General features: G+C 39.6%; 1 protein-coding gene across 1 annotated transcript in view; it reads left to right on the top strand.

Annotated features, from left to right (window-relative positions):
* The first annotated feature begins 1,647 nt into the window (after nt 1-1,647).
* The window catches only part of SDK1 (sidekick cell adhesion molecule 1), a 529,423-nt gene continuing 513,628 nt past the window's right edge, over nt 1,648-17,442 (top strand). Inside the window, exons 1-2 of the mRNA XM_060032516.1 lie at nt 1,648-1,800; nt 16,446-16,552. Coding sequence (XP_059888499.1) covers nt 1,757-1,800; nt 16,446-16,552 — 151 coding nt within the window. The 5' untranslated portion in view covers nt 1,648-1,756. The remainder of the gene's footprint in view (nt 1,801-16,445; nt 16,553-17,442) is intronic.

Genomic DNA, 17,442 nt, shown 5'->3' with positions numbered 1-17,442 from the left:
CTGGATTCTGGAACAGATTATCTGGGGTTTAAATCATGATTGTACCACATACTGTCTGGGTGGCCTTGAACAAGTTAGTTTCCCTATGCCTCTCTTTACCCATTTGTAAAATGGGTATAATAATGGCATCTATTTTGTAGGGCTTTCATGAAAATTAAATCAAGTAATACATATAAAGCACTTGGAACAGTTTCCGGCATAGTAGATACTCAGTGAACACTAGCTATTACTGTTAATTTTGTTATTATTGTATTTATTCATTGAACGAATATTTATTCAGTATCTACTTTGTTCCTGGCATTGGTTTAGAAATTCAGAAGTGATTGAGATCGTGCATGGGAATCCACTGGGTATAAGTCACGGTTTGTTAGGGCGTGTTGGTGGGAGGAGCTTGGTGAACCCGAAGGATGGGAATGCATCAGCTTTTTGCAGGGAGCTGGGGAGGAGCACTCGGGGTGGAGGAGGAACACAGGCAAACCCCCCCCCCCCCCCACCAGGGAGAAAGGGCTTAGCCTGGCTTAAGAGTGAAAAGCAGAGTGTGCTGGAGTGTTCATTCCTGAGTCGAGAGGGTAGGAGGCCTGAAGGATAGACACACCGGATTATGTGGGTTACCCTGGGGATTTTATTAGAAAAACGATAGAGCTAGAACTGCAAATAAGTCTCCTATGTTCATACACTTTTTAAAAATTAAGGAAGCATCATACAAAAATTGCACAAGTCAGGTACAGGATGATTTTCTATGAATTTTCACAAAGTGAATGGCCCCGTGTAACCATGTTGACAAATGGGTCTTGATGTGCTCTCCACGAGCTGCCCTGTTACACACCTGCCACCATCCCCATCCCCCAGAGGTGACAACGCTCACCCTGACTGACCTCTAACACCACAGACTAGTTTCGCCTGGTTCTGAACTTTTCTGAACTTTTGCATGGAAGCATATGCTCTAATTTTTTCCTGTCTGGCTTCTCTCACTACACATACGTCTCCATCCGTGGTGTTGTGTGTTGTGTGTTGTGTGTAGCAATAGTTGGTTCGTTCCTGTTGCTGCAGGCTGTTCCACTGTATGAACACACGTGGGTTTCCAGTGTGCTAGCCCCCTGGATGTCACTGAAGGAGACAGTGTGTGTGTGAGACGAAAACTGGATTGTGATGCATGTCATTTATGTATATGTGTTAATCTGTATGTATATGTATATGTATATGTGCTTATCCTAGTTACTTTTTTTTTTTTATAACTAAGTGAAGGTTATATTTTTCTTTTAGAGCCAAGGTATATACCCTTGATTGTTACTTTGAGAATATAATGCCTAGTTAAAACCAAGGCTTGCATCAGCAGAGATTGCCCAGTATGCCGTAAGTAAGTATTAATCACAAGTGGAAATAACTTGGATGAACTTGTCAGGTGCTTTCACATGGTGCTGTCATAGAGCATTCAGCCTTTTGAAATATTGTCTAGGGTATTGCAGGTTTCTAGGGGGTCAAGGATAATTTGCTACTTAATTGGGCCAAATAGCCATCATTTCTGCTTTTTAAAATTAGGTCTGTTTAAACAAGTGATTGATTAATTGGATGAATGACATTTTCATGTGTACTTCATTCAGTTTTTTTCCTTTCTTTCTCTTTTTCCTTTAATATTTCAGATGACGTTGTGCCGTATTTTAAAACAGAGCCGGGCCTTCCGCAGATTCACCTGGAAGGGAACCGTCTCGTTCTCACTTGCCTTGCTGAAGGCAGCTGGCCCTTGGAATTCAAGTGGATGCACAACGACAGTGAGCTCACCACCTACACCAGCGAATATAAGTAATTGATTGCTTGAAAATAAGATTCTATTTCAGGTTGATGTGTCTAGAATATTTGCCTATTGGCCATAATAGCGCAAGCTGGGGGAATATTGGATTTAATTTGTAAGGCATTAAGGATTGAAGGCATAGATTTGAACATATAATCAGAATGTGATTTACTATTCTGATACAGGTTGTATGCACACTTAGGAAGCCTGTCATTATATTTGTGAAAGTAAGCCCGGTAGTGAAATCACCAGACCAAAGAAGCTGTAGTTACAGAGGAATGCAAGCAGCAGCTTTAGCCTGGTAGATTTGACTTCTTGTGGCAGCTCTCCCACCCACCAGCATTGTTCCTGTCTGAGGAGCGTGAATGCTTAAACAGATACCTTTAGGTCATAGCTTCTGGAGCTCTAATTAGTCAACAAATGCCTTCCTGGCTAACTTTCAGAGTTGGGGTGGGAAAAAATGGGACTATGGGAGGATGGACATGAGTACAGCGTCTACACTGAGCAGGAAAAATGAATATTTATTGAACACCTGCCATGTGCTAGGTACTGGGGACTGAGTACAGAGGACGGAGATGGGGGAAACTGGAGATCAGGTTATATCTGAGGTGCAGCTTCACCCAGGAAGCATCAGGATCAGCTTCCCAGCCTTACCTCCTTGCAGTGCTTGATGTTTTTCTAGTTTTGTATCTTTTTACCTCCTGTTCTATGTGAGGATTATGCTGGATACTCCAGTTCTGAGTGGGATGGAGAATTAGCAACTGCCTAAACCAGTCCCAGAGGCCCCCAAATCAGCAGAAATCAGCAGTACCTTGCTCTTATTTAAATGAAATAAGAAAGAGAATTGGCTGTCTAGAGATATTTTTATTTATTTATTTAAACATAATCTTCACTCTTGATTTATTTTTGGCTGCGTGGCATGTGGGATCTTAGTTCCCCAACCAGGGATTGAACCCATGCCCCCTGCAGTGGAAGGGCAAAGTCTTAACCACTGGACCTCCAGGGAAGTCTCTAGAGATATTTTATATAGAGTAATGATCTTCTCAACATGGGGCATAGCCCACCATGCACTCTTTACCTCAGAAGTTATAATATGGTGGTCCATGAACCACATTCAGCCTGCCTGGAACATGGTGTGGGTATTTAAAATATCAGTTTAAAAATATATGTGGATATATGCACAGTAGATATTTCTTAATTGATTGCCAGAATTTAACACTTGTAAGATTTCACATAAAAATCTGCTTTTCAGTCCCTCTTGAACAGTCAGCAGGCATGGCTTCCTGGGTTTGCAGCCCCACACAGAAGCTGGCGCTGGCAGTGCTGTCCTGGGGTACAGGCATGGATACCCAGTTCTCAGCACTCTCTGGTCCCCACCTTGTGCCCTGCTTGCTTTGCCCAGTCCCATTATCCACCTGCCCTGTTTAGACAGAGGAGTTTGTGTCCTCCTCTTTCATCATTAGGCCTGTACTGTCAGAGGATCTGCTGTTGTGAGAACAATTTATCATAATAGTTAAGAGCTTGTTGAAATCAAACAGACCTACGTTTGAATCTGAGCTCATCACCAGTTAGTGTTAGCGGTATGACCTCGGGCAAGAAGCCTGTTAGCCCCACTTTCAGTATCTGCAAAATGGGGGTGATCAAACCTCATTTGTGGTGGTGTGAGCATTAAAAGGCTCTAATGTATGTAGAACAACATATTTTCTGGCCCACCAGCAATCAGTTAATACATTCTATTAAATTCTATTTTATCATGATATGACATGGGGCTTGGTTTGTTAGAAGGGGTATTAGAAAGCAAAAAAAAAGTGAGCTTAGAAATGAGAACCATTATGAGCAGTGGGCTTCGATGGCAGAGGACTTGAGTTCAGATACTTCTATTCAACTTATTATCTGTTTGACTTTGGACAAGTTATCTAACCAGTTTGATCTTACTTTTCCCATCTGTAAAATGGGTATAATAAAACCCACCTTAGAGGGTTCTCATAAAAACTAAATGATACCATGTTTCGTATGTCCCAGGAAGAAGGAAGTGAGGTTTCAAAAGAATCCATACTGTTTTTCCTCATAAAAAGAAGTAGTGATGTGGGTGATCTGTAACAGTGGTCTTAAACCTGGGGTATATGCCATGGACAGTGGCAAAGGAACAGTTTTTTAGATCTTCAGTTTCCACGTGCATGTTTTCTGAAATTGAGCTACCTGAGAACATGCTTCTGTGTTGGCACCTGCCAGTTCTCTTTTCATACCTGCTTTGTGTTATCTCTTCCACTTCTCAAAAGAAGGACACGCCTTTCCCAGTGAGTCTTCTTTGAAACCACACCTTCAGGGTGCAAGACAAGCAGAGTTTAAAATATTGGGCTTGAAGAAGCCTCTTTTAAACATCCCATAGAAGAGCTCCTTGCCTTCACTCTATACATACTACTTTTAAGGGCAGAGTATGACACTAGAAATGGGATCTTTTGACCAATCTTGGGGTTTTCTTAATTCAGATGTATAGGTGGTCAGCAAGAACTGTACCATGTTTTTGTGAACAACCTTCCCTTTTCCCTTCTCCAGCCATCATCAAAGTATATATTGTGCCTCAAGGAACGTTTATGAGAACAAAGCAGAGAAACATCTGCAAGAGTTACCGCGGGCAAGAGGCACCTTGTTTTATCCAGGCTGCAGACTTAGTGGAACTCGCTGTGGTGTACACACACTTCCACATAATAGAATTAGAATTTTCAAGATGTGTTAGAAATAAAAAGCCTTTGAGAAATACTCTTCCCTGAAACACACTTGTCTTCGTTTCACCTACCCAGAAGTGAAAAGAGCTCGGGGAGGCTTCAGTGATAGATCTCAACGAGGAGGGGGTGAAAAGTTCTGTTTATTTTCATCAGATCAATGTGCCCTCCTGATGTAGAAGGACCATGCACTATAGGAAAGTTTGTGCTTTGTATTTTCTCATTCATTCGGAAGACACTTCCGTTAACTTTTGCAAAAAGATATCATTTGCTATTCTAAATCCATATGCATTTTTATCACTTCAGTGTGTTTTGCTTGCTGGTGTGCAGCAGCCTCTTCTCTGCTTGTTCATGTCTTCGTGTACTCGTTAGATTTAAACTAACTGTATGCAGATATGTGGCCAGTACCTTCTTTTCTTTTTGTAGTAAATGTCTACCCAGTTCTGGTCATTCTAATAGTAAATAACTTTACATTCAATAAAATGTGAAGTAATTGAATAAACAGACACTTTCAAGAGACATATCTCCTTCTAAGTTTTTAATGTTTAATAATTATTTTTCAAAATTTGTAATACATTGATGTTGTTTTCATTAGCTGTGTGGTAATAATAATTACAATCCACAAGTAATCCAGATGAAATTTTTTTTAAGTGCTTAGACCATTTTGACAAAAGGAAATTCTTTTTAAATTACCATTTATTTGTATATTTTTATTTCAGAGAAGTATGTTGAGTAATAAATAATATCTTTCAGGCATAGAAAAATGTTACATTAGAATAAAATTCTGTGGGATAAATGGATTTAATACTCAAGTTCAAAGAGTAAAAAGAAACAGTATGAAAGCTCTGTCAGTTCATTTTTTTTTTTTTTTTTTTTTTTTTTTGCAGTACACGGGCCTCTCACTGTTGTGGCCTCTTCTGTTGCGGAGCACAGGCTCTGGATGCGCAGGCTCAGCGGACATGGCTCACGGGCCCAGCCACTCCGCGGCACGTGGGATCTTCCCGGACCGGGGCACGAACCTGTGTCCCCTGCATCGGCAGGCGGACTCTCAACCACTGTGCCACCAGGGAAGCCCTCTGTCAGTTCATTTTTAAGAAACAGAAAGTGTGTATATCAAAATCATTATATTAACTTCCATTGGATACATTTAAAACAGTGTGTGACCGTTTTATTTTAAAACATATACTATGCCATTATTATATATGCAACTATTTAAACTTCTATATGATAGAACAATTTTGGTGTCAACTTAAAAATATGCGAGGAGGGCTTCCCTGGTGGCGCAGTGGTTGAGAGTCTGCCTGCCGATGCAGGGGACGCGGGTTCGTGCACCGGTCTGGGAAGATCCCACGTGCTGCGGAGCGGCTGGGCCCGTGAGCCATGGCCGCTGAGCCTGCGCGTCCGGAGCCTGTGCTCCGCAACAGAAGAGGCCACAACAGTGAGAGGCCCGAGTACCGCAAAAAAAAAAAAAAAAAAAAAAAAAATGCGAGGAGATTGAGCTCTTTTTTGCCTTGCTCTTTGCATCGGCTAATTTACCTGTTAACCTGACACACCCTGGATAATCCTCAAGAAGACAAAGCATTGTTGCTTGATTGAAGCAGGATTGAGAAGGTGGTTCATTATATATGCACCATTAAAACAGGGTAGATGCTTCACTACCATTTCACCAGAAACTCGTTAGGAAGATATTGGTTATTCTGAAGCAAAAACGGTTTAGGTTAGACGTGATAAATTATATTCTGTTCACTGAAGGCTTCAGACACTGAGATGGGTTATTAAGGATCCATTGTATTTTGTCATCATTTTTTTCAAGATATAAAACCTGTCTAAAAATCTTAGCTATTTTTTCAAATTACTCTTTCATCTGCTTCCTTCCAGTAATCACCTTCAGCTGTCATATGTTAACCTTCAGGAGGCTGCTGTAAGTCTCAAATTGGAAAACATACTCTATAAAAACGGTAGCTGTTTCCTAACTCCACCCTTTGGTGTCAGTTATGAAAGTGCTAACCCTAAAAAAAGCAAATATTTAATATAAATTCAGCTTTTCCGTCTTTGACAAAAAATAACATTTTCTTGGCTGCTTGTGTTATAAACTACACAATGAATTTTAGTAAGTTTCAAATGTTATATTATTCATATTGATGCTTATATCCATGTTTAGGACAGGTGGCTACACTGAGAAAATGAGAGTAGTTCAGTAATTAAACAAAGTTGCTTAAGTGTCATAGGCAGATTTGTACCCATTTTTTTCCCCCAGAAAATAGTTACTGTAAATCATTTTTTCTACTTTGGGATAAAAAATATTTTGTAATTATATTCAAAATATATATATATGCCCAAAATTTCTAGTGCTAGGCACAATACTCGTTCCAGCAGGAGGAATAATTGGATACTCTAAACTGCAGAAAATCTTATAGTCTCCTTACATGATCTGCCTCTGGTTCAATTTCTGTTACAGTAGAAACAGTAGAAATTTGATGGATATTTATCTGTTTATTTCAGTAAAAAATAGGAATGGTTAAGGGAAAATTTACTTTTTCTTATGTCCTATAAAAGGACGAAAATTCTACAATATCAGTAAAATTTATTAAGTACCTGGGAATAACCTTTATAAGAAATGAGTAGAACATGAAGAAAAGTAGAAAACCTCACTGAGAGAGTTGAAGGAGAATTCTAGATAGGTAATCTAAACAGCCGTAACACTGGACAAAGTATATGGAATAATTGTTTTCAAGATACTGGACGTCAGGCAACCGAAGGTGTAATGGCTGAGAGATGGAAAACCAGCAAGGTGAGCCCTGTGATTGCTCGGGTTACTGCCCTGAGAGAATTTCCAGGTGTGGCACAGAGAGGGAGAAAACAGGTGAAACCTGGAGGGATCCCTGCGGTGAAGGGAGCTGAAAGTTCAGAGAGATCAAGGCAGAGTACTGGAGAGGAGAGAGCTGTGGAGAGAGTGAACTCTGGAGATCCTCAGAGGTTCTTTGTCTAGTATTTAGCAGATTATTCACCAGCACGTTCATGTAAAGAGACTGCCCAAGACCAGGGCCCAGGGACCCAAAAAGTGGAGGCAGTAGTTCCCCAGGTTCACACAGCGTGAGGTTCAGTGCCTCTTCTCAGCAGCCAGACTGAAAAACTTTGTAATCCATGGGGTTATTGGATAAGGGTACGCAGAAGTGTCCTGGGTCTGTAGTGGGGGTTACTAACCCTGGACCGAATATAGCTCTGGTCCTGCCTAAGATATCTTAAAAGCAAGACCAGAAAGCATCAGACCATTTCCAGGTATCTTTGCGGCACTGGAGAAGGAAGCTCAGGAATATTTATAGGAATACAGAAATATCCAGCACCAAAATTTACAATGTCTAGAATCCAGTCAGAGATTATCAGGCATGTAAAGAAGGAAAGCGTGACCCAAAATGAGAAAAATCAATCAACTGAAACCAAACCAAAGCTGACACAGATGTTAGGGTTAGCAGAGAAGTGCATTGAAACGTCATAACTGTACTCCATGTGATCAGAATGTCTGAGATGAAAAACACATTGGGTAGGACTAGCAGCAGATTAGACATGCAGAAGAAAATATTAGTAAACTTTAAAATATAGCAATATAACTCTTCAAACTGAAAGGCAGATAGGAAGAAAAAGAAATCAAACACAATGAAAAGACCATTAGTGAATTACAGGACAACGTCAAGTGGCCTAATATATGTATAACTGGAATCCCAAAGGAGGCAGGGGTGGAAAAGTATTTGAATAAATAATACTGAAAAATTTTTACATTTGATGAAAACTACAAACTCATCAATGCAAGAAGCTCAACAACAGATCCCAATAATGGAGTTACTAGCCACTGCAATAAGAAAAAGAAATAAAAAGCATCTAGATTGTAAGAGAAGATGTAAAAATGTATTTTACTGAGGGTTACATGATTGCAGAAAATGTGATATTATCTTTAAAAAGCTGCTGAAATTTATGTGTTTAGCAGTGTTACAAAATACAAGATGAGCATACAAAAATCTGTTATATTTCTGTATACTAGGAAAGAATAATCTGCAATTTATTAAAATTTATAAGTTTTATTAAAAATATCTTATATATTTTTAAAATATCTTCAAAAATCTTAGAGATAAATCTAACATGAAATTTGCAACATTTTTACACTAAAAACTAAAGCGTTGCCTAAGGAAATAAAAGAAGACTTAAATAAATGGACAGATATTCCCTGTTCATGTGTCTGAAAATTCAGTATTACTGCCGTGTCAGACTTTCCCCGATTGATCCCTTGCCCATATCCTTTAGGCTTGAGACCCTGAGACAGAACTTCATCACTAAGCCATGAGTTAGACTCCTATACCTGTTTTTTTATTTTGTTTTGTTTTGTTTTGAATCTGCTGAGTCCCCTACTCATCAGGAAAGGTCCGTTTAATTGAGAACCCTTTTCTTAAGTGAAACGCAACCAGTTGGTTTCTTCATCAACCAGCCAAACTGAGTGCGACTCCCACCTACAGCTTCCCACAAAGGGCTGAGTTCCCCAGGTTGTTGACCTTCAGTTTTCTTAACCTTGTTTACAGTCATTCTTTTCTCCTGGTTCACTCTTCATTGGTCCTGTCCTCTGGGAGCTGCCCAGCTCACAACAACAACAACAGGTTGTATTTTGGTTCAAATGAACTAGTCTTGCCCATTTTGACTAAGTATTGGGTTGGCCAAAAAGTGCCTTCAGTTTTTAAGTAAAAATAAAAGACACATTTTTCATTTTCACCAAGAACTTTATTGAACAGTGTATTCACGCATTTGTTCCACTACCTTCTGCCGTTTTTCAGGCAACTTCATAATTCCATCTTTCCAAAACTTTCTATCTTTTTGAGCAAAGAACTGTTCCAGGTGCTTTTATAGTCTTCCAGGGAATTGAAATTTTTTCCATTAAGAGAATTTTGTAATAGACCTAAATAAATGGAAATCCAAAGGTGCAGTGTCTGCTGAGTACGGCAGATGAATCAGAGCTTCGCAGCCAAGCTTTGGCAGTTTTCGCCTGCTCATCAAAGAAACTAGCAGCCTTGCGTTACCCTGACGGAAGATTATGCGTTTTCTGTGGACTGATTCTGGACGCTTTTCGTCAAGCGCAGCTTTCAGTTGGTCTAATCGGGATCAGTACTTGTTGGAATTAATCGTTTGGTTTTCCAGAAGGATCTCATAATAGAGGACTCCCTTCCAATGCCACCATACATACAACATCACCTACTTCGAATGAAGACCGGCCTTTGGTGTGGTTGGTGGTGGTTCATTTTGCTTGCCCCACGATCTCTTCCATTCCACAGTATTGTACGGTATCCACTTTTCATCGCTCGTCACAATTTGTTTTAAAAATGGAATGTTTTCATTACATTTAAGTAGAGAATCACATGTGGAAATACAGTCAAGAAGGTTTTTTTTTCGCTTAACTTATGTGGAACCCAAACGTCAAAGCGATTAACATCACCAAGCTGGTGCAAATGATTTTCAACGCTTGATTTGGATATTTTGAGTATGTCGGCTGTCTCCTACATGGTATAGCGTTGATTGTTCTCAATTAATGTCTCAATTTGATCGCTATCAACTTCATCTGCTCTACCCGACCGTGGAGCATCTTCCAGCGAGAAATCTCCAACACGAAACTTCGCAAACCACTTCTGACACGTTCGCTCAGTCACAGCACTTTCTCCATACACTGCACAAATCTTTTTGCATTTCAGTTGCATTTTTACTTTTCTTGAAGTAATAAAGCACAATATGACAAAAATGTTGCTTTTTTCTTCTATCTTCAATATTAAAATGGCTACACAAAAATTCACCAATTTTGATGTCTTTTTTTAAAGTGCACGCTGATATGGCAGCTGTCACATACAGTCTAACAAAATTGTTTCAAATGAAGTTAAAGACAACTAAGTGCTACTAGAGCCATCTTGCAAAAAAGACCAAATGAACCTTTTCGCCAGCCCAACCCAGTAGAACCCTTTACAGTCCCAGGGTGCTTAAGGCTTGGGGTAACTTTCTTCTTTCTTAGTGCCCAAGACGTGAATGGTTGGGCTCTTGGTGTAAAGCTTTCAACCTGATTTTGGCCTTTCTTCTATATCACATGGTTATATTTAGGAGCCCTGGAATTAACATATGAATGTTTCATTCCTAAGGCGTCCCGTCCTTTTGTCTGTTTGTTTATAAGGAAGGGGAAGATAAACTTCGGCAGGTAAAAGTGTGTGGACTATTCTCATCTCATTCCTAGTCAAAGTCTCTGACATTGATTTCCAGGGCTTAAAGTGGTATGATTCTGTGCTCTCTTGTTCGATTTTGATCTCTAATATTAATATGGTGTGTCCCAATGCTTATATCTCTCCCACAGAGTTGTGTATTTGTTTCTGATTTTAATTGACCATCTTTTCAACTCCATGTGGTCATAACAGATATGATTGTTTCCGGAGAATTTCTGAAGCAGAGTAGCATTGACATTTTACAAGTTCTTACTGGAGATGACTTGGATTTGAAGAAGTGATTCCATTTGGGTCATTCATCTCAGGATCATCGTGGGTTCTAAGTGGAGAACTTTAGCCAGAGTGACCAAACAAGTCTGTAACATGATTTCAAGAAGTGCTTCCACGAGACAAGTGAAAGCTTTTTCATTTACGTTTCTAATTCGCTTGTGCTAATATTGCGACACTTAATAGCTTAGGTCTTCGTTCCGTTGTGTTTTGGTGTGGATCGTTTTGACTGTGTAGAAACTAACATTTCCCCTCATATTTTAACCCTTCATATAACGGTTCTAGATGTTTTTTTTTTTAATATCTCTAGAGAACCTGGCAATATAAAGAATTAAGTAAACAGAGATGAATAAAGGACTTTTAGCTCTAAAAAAAATCTCTGTCTTTCACAAAGATTTTCTGAAACTCCATTCTTACTGACTTGAGAGAGCATTTTCTCCTAATGACAGATCTGACAGACTAGTTCCGGTCATGTGTCCATGTTTACCAAAATGTGAATTTCTCCTTTACTGTCCCTGGTTTGATAATAGAAGGTAGGAATGGAGGAAGAATGAATGATCCCAAAACATTGTTACTGTTAGAGAAAATCACATAAACCACAATCCCAGAAGAAGATTCTTAGTAACTTTTCAATGTTAACTCTAGAAATTTTGAATTGGTGTTTATAAGTGACTATAAAATTTAAATGTGGTTATTCCTGGTATGTGGATACCCAGCATGCAGTTGATCCCTGGAGGGCTTACAGTCCCGATTTATATTCCCAGACAGATTCCATAGATGCTTACTTAGCCCATCCCCAGCAGGGACCTGTTTATTGCCTCTTTCAACTTAATGCAGAATTTTAAGTAAATGAAATAGAGATTAAAGGACTTTTGTGAGTATGATGTTCCTGTCGGCTAACTTGCATCTTTATTATGCTGTTTACTTTTTAACTTCATACTGATTACTGTAACTCTTTGGAAAGGATTCAAAGCATAACCGTCAATTTGCTTAACGTCTAAGACCTGTTAGTGAGCTGGACACGTGTCCGTCTCTTTGTTAACAAGTTTCAGTCTGGATGTTTCATTTCACTCTTTGCTTGTGGCAAAAGCCCGCTATGGGCTCATTCCACTTTTGACTGTTGCTGTATTTTAAATGTTCATATAGGAAATTTATAAAAATAAAATTGAAAATACAATTATTTGTAATCTTGTTTCCAAAAATAGGATGGAATTAGTCCCAAGAAGGATATAAAGGGCTTAGTTCTGTATTTTTTTTTTTCTTAAACCTTTTTTCACTTTAAAGATAATAATGGGCTTTGGGCCAAGATATGAAAGTTTATTATAGAACTTGGTTGTTTATTTTCGTGCAGAATAGATACTTTCATACCAGAATAGATATCTTCATACTTTAATTTTTAAAAAATTAAAGCTGTGGGGAATAGTCTTGTCTGGAGTGGCATAAAATGAATGTAGACCCCCCCCAAAAAGAATAAAACCTTATATCTAATTTTAATGGGTATGAAAATTCTTTCTCATGGATCGAGTTATGTCCACTGACCTTAGAGGGAGAAGTATGGGTTTTCTCTTCTATATCAAAGATGTGGTTTCGTTATTCTGAACTGTGACAGGTCTCTGTAGACCTGTGTGCTTAGAGCATTTAACTCTTGTTGGGAAGAACTGCTCAACAGTAACTGTTCCAAAGCAGATAGTATTTTGTCAGACATTTTCTAAAATTTCAGTGGCTCATGGCAGGAATACTCCTTATAAAAGATTAATTAGTCTCAGTTTTGGGGGGACTGTTTACCACTTAATGATTCTTGGTGGTTAGCTGGGAAGCCATGATTTTTTAAAAAGAGATGATTCAGTGAGGCGTTATTTGGGTTTTTCTGTGACCATGGTGAGTACCTAGTAACTTCAGAAGCTTTTTCAACCAAAGTTACTTTGGCTACATTCTGGGGAGTTCTAGGACAAGCCAAACAAGCCCTCTGTCGTTGAAACAAAAAAGGAAGTTGTCACCTGGACATTGGGTTGCTCTTACAGTCACTGGGCTGACTGGACATTGGGCAGAACCAGAGGGAGGCGAGCCCATCAGAGCCAAGTTGCCCCAAGAGCCAGTCCCACAGGGTCCTGCTGCTGGTACTGCTGGACCCTGGTTGCCACTGCTTGAGCCACTGCCCCTATGGGCCCTGGACACTTGCACCGTTCCCCAGTCCAGGGCTCCATGGCGCCCCACCGCTGCTGCTGTTGGACAGATTCTCCTTTAGCCCTGCCCCTGTGCATCACCAGCCCCAGATCTGAAAGCCCAGCGCACGTGTGTGCAGTGGTCCTGTGGTGTCTCATTCCTGTGCCCTGCTGATGTAGGGGTCCGCCTCCACCAGGACTCACGGTGGAGAACCCTGCAAATATAAGAACATGGTGCAGACCCCAGGCACACAAAAAATGTCAGATATCCTCTCCAGGCAGGGCTAGTCAAGCGATTGTTCACAGACGGAAATGGACCTAAAACTGCTTCTTAGAGAAATTCTAGAGTTGCTCTTGTTGCCCATTCCGAGTGGCAGTTCGGAACTGAGGTAGTCTCCTACGTAGCAGCAATGAGCGTTTAAACCCTTGGGTTTGTTGTGACTTTGTGTTTGATTTTCTTTAATTTGCTCTTCCTGATAATGAACTAGCCCTGGAAAAGGTTCTGTTAGTCTAGTAGATTCTGCCTTGAAACAGTGAATACAAACATTCCCAGCTGTGCTTATTTGAAACAGGAGCAGGCATTTTCTATATTTGAGTGGCATATGGTGCTAGGATTTGATCATACTTATAAGGAGCCAGGAAACTTTCTCTGCTTAAAAATGTGTGTTTGTAAACAGTAGGCTTCCAGTGAATAGTCCCATCTGTTGGGTAAACATAATTTGTGTAGGAATTCCTGTAATAGGTGGAGTACTTTGCCACTTTTTTGTATATTTTTTCCCTGGTGAGACATTAGACTAAAGAGACAGTACAAAACAGCATATGCCTAATATTCAGTTTTGTATCTGTTTCTCCCAGTTGTTTGAAAGCAGTGCTGTTTTTGTGCATTAGTACACAGGATTACTATAGAAATTCATAGGAGTATAAAATCTAGGGCTTCCCTGGTGGCGCAGTGGTTGAGAGTCCGCCTGCCGATGCAGGGGACGCGGGTTCGTGCCCCGGTCCGGGAAGATCCCACATGCCGTGGAGCGGCTGAGCCCGTGCACCATGGCCGCTGAGCCTGCACATCCGGAGCCTGTGCTCCGCAACGGGAGAGGCCACAGCAGTGAGAGGCCCTCGTACCACAAAACCAAAACAAACAAAAAAACCAAAACAAACAAACAAAAAGAATATAAAATCTATTCAGGATACTGCAAAAAAGGAAAAATGAAATGAATAACAATCGTATAAATGTGGTTAGCTTGCAATGATGAAACTGCTCTTGTAGTTTTTCAAATATGTACTCCAATAACTTGTGTTATTTCTTTTCCAAAAGCTTTTATTGACTTTGTTTTAACCTAATCTCAAAATCTCTCCTAATTACAATCATAGTGTGTAATCAAAGCTGCTCATCCTTCTAGTCTTGATTTGTAATTTAAATAAATGGCATTTTGACTCTTTGTGTTCAGTTTGGTATTGTCCTGATTGTCTGCACTAATTAATTTTTTGTTTGAGATAAACCATTCCTCAGAATAGAATAAAATTTTGAAGACTGAGACTCAGCAGTATTTTTTCATAAAATATTTTATTAATCTTGCTCGTAAGATCTCAAGATGGTTATCAGAGGGTAAACACGCTCTGATTAATATTTGCTTAATACTGAATTACCTGTATCGTCCAAATGTTTCATTCATTTAAAAATTATGCCTATCAGTTCCTTTTTCCAGTTGACTAATTGGACATACTTGAATAAAAAGAGGCGCGATTAGTTGGATATAGGTGATGTTAAGGTATGTGTAAGATCTGAGCAAATGAAGCATACCATACTTGGTGCCTTTTACCTGATTTTTTTTTTTTTTTTTAGGTTTCTCTGATTATACTTTGTAAGAGGAAATATTTTTAACTTGAAGATAACTATTATCAGAACATGTTTTTAGAAAGCATAGCATCACTGTGTTTTCTCTTTTTTTTGGAAAGCAGGCTCCTATTTGATTGGGTTTTAGCTCTTATTGTTTCTTAGGATAGGCACCCTCCCATGTGTGAAAATCAAGCCTTAGTCTTTTATTGATTGATTGATTGATTGATTGCTGTGTTGGGTCTTCGTTTTGTGCGAGGGCTTTCTCCAGTTGCGGCAAGTGGGGGCCACTCTTCATCGCGGGCCTCTTACTATCGCGGCCTCTCCTGTTGCGGAGCACAGGCTCCAGACACGCAGGCTCAGTAGTTGTGGCTCACGGGCGCAGTTGCTCCGCGGCATGTGGGATCCTCCCAGACCAGGGCTCGAACCCGTGTCCCCTGCATTGGCAGGCAGATTCTCAACCACTGCGCCACCAGGGAAGCCCCTTATTCTTGATTTTTGGTGAATATGGCTTAGAAACCAATTAAATGCACTCTTCTAGGTAGCACAAAAGGTTTGAGCTCTGGAGCTGCAGAACTCACATGAAGTGGTCCTCGGTTGTACCTCCTGCTTGTTCGTGGATTTAAAAATATCCTGAATTGTAAAACTAACCATAAACCTAAACCAGGGCTTTTATGGAAACTGTATCTTCTAGCTACTTTGTCCCCCCTATAAAATTTACTGACGTTTTTAGAAAGGCATTGATTTGAGGGATGGTTGCTTATAGTCATAGGAATGGAAAATACAAATGAAATAACCTCCCAGTCAATCAAAAAAGTTTTAGAAGTTAATGTCAAGCCATATGTGAAGTAAGGAAAGTGTGTAAATGGTGTTGGGAGATGTCTGCTCGCTGTGGGGACTGGAGAGGGGAGTTGTGCCCTGATGTCACTGCTTGCTTTGCCTGAATGACACCTGTGTCTCATCCTGCATTGTTTGAACTTTGATGCAGAATGACACAACACATTATGTGAAGACCATTGCCAGTTCTAGAAATAATTTTTAGAAATTCTGAGAGATAGAATTATAAAAAAAACATTGAAAGGTCTGGTTTACTTGGAATGATTTTTAGCTATTTAGCAGTTCTTATTCAGGCAGTTTTGAGTGATATCTATTGATACTACGTGATGGCACAGGGGTACAATGGTGAACAAGACAGTTCCAGAACCTAGCTTCATGTGATATTTACAGTCTAGTTGGAGAGACAAATAGCAAGTAAATAATCTCACAAATCAATTGCAGTTGCAGTAAGTGTGTAGATCAGGGAAAGCTTGCATAGATATTAGTTTATCAAAGAGTCAATATTTTTGGTACTAGATACCAAAGTATACTAGATGAGATGCCAAGGCTGGCTGCCTAGGTACGGAACCATTAACACTGCTTTTTGGTGTTTGGCAGGTATGTTATTCCATCTTTACAGAGGCTGGATGCTGGGTTTTACCGCTGTGTGGTTCGAAACAGAATGGGAGCCCTCTTGCAGAGAAGATCAGAAGTTCAAGTCGCATGTACGTGACCACTGAAAAGATCTACAAACGTTAAATAACAAAACACTAAGCAAAACCACTTTAACCACGGTGGGAGTCGAGTTTCTATCTTGGGTTCTATTGGAATAGTATAGTTCCTAAAATCGATTGAGAGAAGTAAATAGCTAATGCAGCTGGTCTGACGATGATCTGGGGCTAATGAGGTAAATGCCACTGTTTTCAATTCAATAGATAAGGCTCTGTTGAGGATTTAGAAAATGAGCAAGATGCCTTCTGTTTTATGAGTTAGCTGCTCTTAGCTTTTATCATATCCAGGTTCAGATATTTTTAAAATAAAAGATTAAATCCAATTAGTTAAATTTTATCAATTCATATTCAATTCTTCCCAGTGATTTGTTTAGAAATCCTTCAGCTGCACAACAAAAAGTACGTGGATAGCATGTATTAATGCTGTAGTGAATTAATTCTCTACTGGGCAGGCCATTTTGGAGAATGAAACATTTGAAAGTAACTGGAGGGGATATCAGAACGCAGGGGCCTTGAATTTTGGTGTAGTCTTTAGGAGGATGTGGAGAGGGAAGTTGGCTGATGCAAAACATTTAATACTTTCCTAGTCCAAAATCTGTGATGGGTAGGGTCCAGCTAAAATGGCCTGTAGGCTTTATTATATTTTGAATTTACTACCAAAATGTCTCTTCATTTAAAAGAAAGCAAGAAGTGTTAAGAAATTTTAAATTACATATAAATATGTTATAATAGATTTAGAGAACTCTAAAAAGCTCCTAAATTGGGGTGTGTGAACCAATGATGACAATATTTTCTCATATGTCATTTTGACCCCAGTTAAGGCTTGTGGTTTTCAGTGTTACTGTATAAATTAAAATAATTTCTAGTTATTCTACTTTTCTATG

This window comes from Delphinus delphis, chromosome 15 (assembly GCF_949987515.2).
Source record: "Delphinus delphis chromosome 15, mDelDel1.2, whole genome shotgun sequence".
In the NCBI taxonomy this organism is placed as follows: Eukaryota; Metazoa; Chordata; class Mammalia; order Artiodactyla; family Delphinidae; genus Delphinus; species Delphinus delphis.
The sequence above is the reverse complement of the archived record's forward strand: the minus strand, read 5'-3'. Positions and strand labels throughout refer to the sequence as shown.